Raw genomic sequence first — 6,453 nt, forward strand, 5'->3', positions numbered from 1 at the left:
GGTGATGGGTATTGAGGAGGGCACCTGTTGGGATGAGCACTGGGTGATGTATGGAAACCAATTTGACAATAAATTTCATATATTGAAAAAAAAATATGGCCTTTAATTACATATGTGGACTCAGAAATTAAAATGATTTGTAGTTAATTTCACTTGAGATAGATAGGTTGCTTTCTCATCTGTAAATTGTGGAGCGGGGGTTTGAGAGTGTGCTATTTACACGAGACCACATAGTTAATAGCAGCAGAACCTGTACAGCCATACCCAGTGGCCTTGGTTATGAGGATTGCGTGAGATAATGTGAAGTGCTTAGAGCAGTGCTGGCACTTGGTAAGTGTTCAATAACTGTTTGGAATTCACCCCGGGGACATTAAATATAGTGAGATTTGAGTTTTCGAAAGAATGCTCTGGCAACAGAATGAGATGGGGAAAGGTTTAGAATTAAGACTGGAAGCAGGGAGAGCAGTTAGGGAACCACAGCAGTAGCTCAGAAGAGATTATGGTGGTCTGAACACATGTGGCAGTGATGCAGATGGAGAGAAGTATACCAATTCAATACAGAGAGGAATTTTTATTTCTTTATTTTTAATTGTTTAAGTTTATTTGAGAGAGACAGAGAGAGAGAGAGCAAGGGAGGGGCAGAGAGGGAGTGAGACAGAATCCCGAGCAGGCTCCGTGCTGTCAGCACAGAGCCTGATGAGGGGCTTGAACCCACCAACTGTGAGATCATGATCTGAGCCGAAACCAAGAGTGGGATGCTTAATCGACTGAGCCACCCAGGTGCCCCATAGAGGAATTAAAAAAAAAAATCATTTTTGCCTTATGAATGTGGGAGGTTAGGTAGGAGGGGAAAAAATGAGCATGATTCAGGTTTCTTGCTCAGTGAGATGGGTAAATAGTGGTGTCCTTTATTTAGAGAACACTAGAGCTGCCATCTTGTGTCCCCGCCGTGTGTGCACCTAATCTCAGATGGTCCACCCGAGACCCCCTGTGCGCCAACCCTAGTCCCAGGCGCGGCCCCATTTCCTCTCCAACAAGGTGAAAGCAGCTACCATGAAGCAGGAGAAACTCGTCAAACTGCAAGCGCAAGTGCGCATTGGTGGGAAAGGAACGGCTCGCCGAAAAAAGGTGGTTCATCGAACAGCTATAGCAGATGACAAAAACCTTCAGTTCTCCTTAAAGAAGTCAGGGGTAAACAATATCTCTGGTATTGAAGAAGGGAATATGTTCACAAACCAAGGAACGGTGATCCACTTTAACAACCGTAAAGTTCAGGCATCCCTGGCAGCGAACACTTTAACCATTACAGGCCATGCTGAGAGGAAGCATCTGACAGAAATGCTACTCAGTATCTTAAACCAACTTGGTGCAGACAGTCTGACTAGTTTAAGAAGGCTGGCTGAAGTTCTGCCCAAACAATCTGTGGATGGAAAGGTACCACTTGCTACCGGAGAGGAGGAGGATGATGAAGTTCCAGATTTTGTGGAGAATTTTGATGAAGCTTCCAAGAAGGAAGCAAACAGAATTGAATCAACTTCTGAAGAAGATAAAGCTTGAAGAAGTTACTGGCAGCTGCTATTTTATATTATGACTGCTTTTTAAAAATTTTGCTCATGGATCTGATAAAATCTAGATCTCTAATATTTTTAAGCCCCAACCCCTTGGACACTGCAGCTCTTTTCAGTTTTTGCTTATACACAATTCATTCTTTGCAGCTAATTAAGCTGAAGAAGTCTGGGAATAAGTTTGAAACAAGATTAAAAAAAAAAGAACACTAGAGAAGAACCAAATTGCACATGTGGCTTCTTTATGGGGTGAAGGGGAAGAGGAAAGATGACCTTAATGTGGAACAAATTGAGTTTGAAATGTGTTACTTACATCCAAGTGGAAACAATCACACTACATATATATGGAACATCACTGTCTAATAAGAACTTTCTGCAGTGATGTAAGTGTCCTAGATTTGTTCTATCAAATATGGTGGCTACTATGCCAAATGGCTTTTGAAGATTATTAAAATGGCTAGTCTAAGGAGGTGAATCTTTAATTTTAATTTCAATTAATTTACATTTAAGTTGTCATGTGGTTAGTACTTAGCATATTGAACTGCAGAGGCTTAGAGTTTAGAGTCAAGAGGTGAAGTGATAAATAATAAAATCTGATGAGTAAAATCATATTAGTTTAAGGGAAATTAGAGATGGTTTTATGCTGGCTATCTTGGAATAAAGATTAATATTAGAGAATTCCTAGTTTGACCATAACAGCATATCAATTTTATTGCATACATTAAACCTGTTGTGAACTTTTTAGCTGATTTCTAAGCCCAGTCAATACCTTAAATCACTCACTGTAAACTTAAGTAGTTCTTCCTCTAATCATAAATATTTCCCCAGAATCAGATGTGTGTGTGGGTGGGTGAGGTAGGGAGGCTCTCTTGTTTTTAGAATTTCAAAATTTGGTGAACAAAATCAGTGTTCACTCTCTGTATATCCCTTACAAGACTTTGGTCATAGCTTGTTTCATCTTTCCAGACTAGAGACCAAATGTCTTTAGTCTATTCACAATTCTCTTATATCCATGATCATTCTGGTTGCTTTTTCTGTAAACTTAAGAATTTTTTTCTTGAGGTAGACAAACCAGAATTAAAACAATGAATTCTAGCTACTTACAACAATGGCTTATTACAAGGGTAAACTTTGTTTTGCTTTTTTACTACCCTTTGGCTGGATATCTGGAGCCACAGAAGTATCATGGTATCGTGGGTTGAATAGTGGCCTCAAATGTATGTCCAAGTCCTAATTCCCAGAACCTGTGAATATTACCTTATATGGCAAAAGATGTGATTAGATTGAGGGTCTTGAAAGGTTTATCCGGGATTATGTGGGTGCGCTCCAGAGCAACTGCATGTGTACAATAAAACGAAGACAGAGGGAGTTTTCAGACACACTGAGAGAAGGCAATGTGAACACAGAGATGGACAAAGTTTGGACTGCTGCCACCATGCACCAAGGAATGCCAGCCAGGCAGCCATCAGGAGCTGGATGGCACAAGAAATGGATTCTCCCCAAAGAGCATCCAAAGGCAGAGCCCTGCTGACAGCTTGATTTCAGCTCAGCAAAAAACTTACTCTGGACTTCTGGCCTTCAGAATTATGGGAGAATAAATTTCTGTTGTTTTAAAGCCATCATTTGGTAATTTATTATTGCAGCCACAGGTAACTATACAGGTGGTCAGAAATGAAGTCTTCAGTGGAGACTAATGCTCTGTAATACTAATAGTCCTACATACTAACCCGTTTTTGTTTCATAGGACTACAAAAGTAGGGCAGATTATTCTCTAAGACTGGATTCTCTTTCGAAATGCATGGTTATACATTTGCCTATGTGAAACTCTTGTGTGTGTGTGTGTGCCTAATTGGTTCAGAATATACCCTCGTGAAAAAATAAGAAATTGTCATTTGGTTCTTCCAATGATGTTTTCCACAGGTAATTTCCAAAGCTAAATGTTGTATTTTTAAAAATCTCAAGATGACTCCTTAGACATTTTTATTTAATATTGATTTTAATATCATGTTTAATTTTGCCTAGCCTTTTATTCAATGTATATCCTATGAGAATGTCATTGCTGTGTCACCAACCATAATGCCTGGCACAGTTAATAAATACTTGTTGAATCAATGTGCTATTTGTGTATATCTCTATTGCTGCTTTTTTCAAACTTTTTAAAAACAGCAGAATCATTTTATTTAAAGAATTTGTATTTTATAAAGAACATCAATATATAAAATAGATACAAGTAGATCTGCTCTTAGTGAGGAGTGTGAAATCCTGTTTACCTGTCTGTAACATATGATACATTAATATTATAGGATACTACACATTGTTACAATATTCACAAAACTCCTAAATTTGGAGTCCAGAAGACACTATTTACATAGTCCTTTTCAAGAAACAAAACTTGTATCTAGGGCAAAAAGTCAGTCTGGGGCGTTTTTTGGGCTTCTGCTCCGGAAACTTCAAGACAAAAGTAGAACAATACCAGGGTAACAGAATCAGCAGTACCAATTTCTTTAAGAGCACAACAAGAACAGAGGTTACTAAGAAATTATGTTAGAAATGTTTGTTTCCAGGCTTATTCACGACGTAGGGGGAAGCAAATAGCAACAGCTTTGGAATTTGGCAGATGAGTTCAAATCCTGGACTGCCACTCACTGTATAACTTTGAAGTAATCTCACCTTTAAAAGTGATAATCCTAGTATCTGTATAAAAGGATTATTCTAAGGAATAAATGAGATAGTTAGTATGCATAAGATATTACATTGTAAATAATGATAGTTATTAGCTACACTAGCTGTCAAAGTTCCCTTGATGACCTATTTCTCTAAGACCTTCATGTTTAAATTGTTCTTCTGTATTGTCCTTCACTCTCGGCTATTATAACCTTGGTAATGGAGTATATGGAAGACAGCAAGAAATTTAGAGGCTGATGACTCCATTTTGAATGAACTCCCTTATTTTAAAATGTGAATGATACAAATTAGTATTTTCTCTGAATCTCAGAGTTGGTATGCTAAAATGAGGGAATGAGTAAGTACCACATGGATGTTGATGATTACTAGTCTATCTGCCATGTCTCTGCCCCATTCCAAGACTCATTTCAAATTCCTAACTGGGTATGTTTGAAGACTCATTTTCTTGTTCCTCAATCAATTTCTAAATTTGCTTGTGAACAGTCGGCATTACTAAGAGACTCGGCATTACTAAGAGAGCTCAGGCCTCACTCTACCTGCTGGACTTTATTTTGAAGTTTTAGTCCTAATCCTAATTATTCTTGAGTACATTTAAACCAGCAGTTTAAATTTTAGTCACACTTACCAGCCATTAGCACTGAAAGGCAACTTTTTGTCTTTTTCCTTAAAGACTGTAGAATAGAATAAAGACAGGTAGTACTTATATAAATTGGAAGTCTATTCGAGACAGGGAATTCTCTTCAAGGTAAGAATAACTCTTAAAACACTCCACCAGTGATAGCTGTATTTATTATACCAAGATTTAATCCCATTCTCTTGGAGATCTCACTGACTCATGGCTTCAAACATCATCTTACGAAGATGATTCTTAAGGTTTGATCTCCAGCCCAGACCTCTCCTCCAAATTCCAGATTTTGTATGTAACTCCTTGCTTAACATCTCTATTTGGATGTCTAATGGATCTCTAACGGCCCAGAAACCAAGATTCCCCAAACCCACTTCTTCCTCAGTGCTCTCCAACTGTGGCCAGTTGCTCAGGCTAAAACCTTGGGAGTCATCCTTAAATCTTCATTTTCTCATGTACCTCACATCTATTCAAAATGGACAAAATTTACCGGGCTGACCTTTAAAATGCAAACAGAATCCAACTACTTCTCACTACTGACACAGAGCAGGGACTTGGGTCCCCTCAAACCTGTTAAATCCAGCATTCCTAGGATGCCTTCATAAGGACCAAAAAAAAAAAAAAAAAAAAAAAGCTACAACTCTATACCTCCTGGGTAGACTATCTTGCAGGAATGTGGAGGGAGGATGCTTACTACGAAGACTGGCAAAGACCGGATCAAACCAGTCTGTGCCAAGATGGACCCCAGAGCTGACAGTTCACCAACCTTCCCCCTCATTATAATACTAAGAACCACACCCACGAGTGGAGATTTAATATATCAGACATGTGATGCATGAAGAAGCATGATCTTTAAATGCACAGGTGCTAATAAAACCCTGCCTTTATGTGCTTGTATGTCACCCTTTTCCCACCCAAATTTATCTTTAAAAAACTCTTTCTAATCTCTCCTTGGGGAGTCAGCCTGAGGATTCTTTCCTTTGTGCTCTCTACCTTGTCCTCCAGCACAAATCCCTATAAAGCCCTGCCTGGAGCTCCTCTGTGAGCAGACTCATTACTCCTCGACTTACCCTACTCTCCTCTTTCCGTTGCACAGCCACACTTCTCTTCCTTTAGCAAGCCAGGCACACTGCCACCCCAGGTTCTTTGTACTTATCCTCTCTGCCTAGAATGCTCTACCCGCCCAACTTCAAGTCTCTGATCAAATGGAAGCATGGTCTGTGAACCCTTCCTTGCCCACCTCACTTGAAACTGAACCCTCCACCCTCCCCTAGCACTGCTTCTCCCTCTCCCCCTTCCTTGCATTACTTTTCCCCCTAAAATATTTATCCCCTAATACAACTTAAGTCTTACTTCTTTTGTTTTTATCCCTCAATGAGATTACAAACTCCACGAGGGCAGGCATTTTTCCACTGTTCTAGGATCTAAGCTTAGTGATTATTCAATAATAACTGTTGAAAAAAATGAACTTAAAGTCATCACTCCCATTCCCAAGTCCCCCCTTTATGGAGTGATTTCAATTAAAGTACACAGGAGTTCTTGGGTTGAAAATAAAAGCAAAAGACCACTACACATTAG

General features: G+C 39.2%; 1 protein-coding gene across 1 annotated transcript; it reads left to right on the forward strand.

The window, feature by feature from the left end:
- Window positions 1-1,044: 1,044 nt before the first annotated feature.
- LOC122224030 (transcription factor BTF3-like) lies at window positions 1,045-3,900 on the forward strand. Its single transcript, XM_042945275.1, has one exon. It carries the CDS (start codon window positions 1,054-1,056, stop codon window positions 1,555-1,557), a length of 504 nt encoding a protein of 167 aa, XP_042801209.1. The 5' UTR covers window positions 1,045-1,053; the 3' UTR covers window positions 1,558-3,900.
- Window positions 3,901-6,453: the final 2,553 nt, after the last annotated feature.

This window comes from Panthera leo, chromosome B4, assembly GCF_018350215.1.
Source record: "Panthera leo isolate Ple1 chromosome B4, P.leo_Ple1_pat1.1, whole genome shotgun sequence".
Taxonomy (NCBI): Eukaryota; Metazoa; Chordata; class Mammalia; order Carnivora; family Felidae; genus Panthera; species Panthera leo.

What these genes read in the sequence shown, in the direction of transcription:
- LOC122224030 (XM_042945275.1), top strand. Translation starts at nt 1,054, where the DNA reads ATGAAGCAGGAGAAACTCGTCAAACTGCAAGCGCAAGTGCGCATTGGT.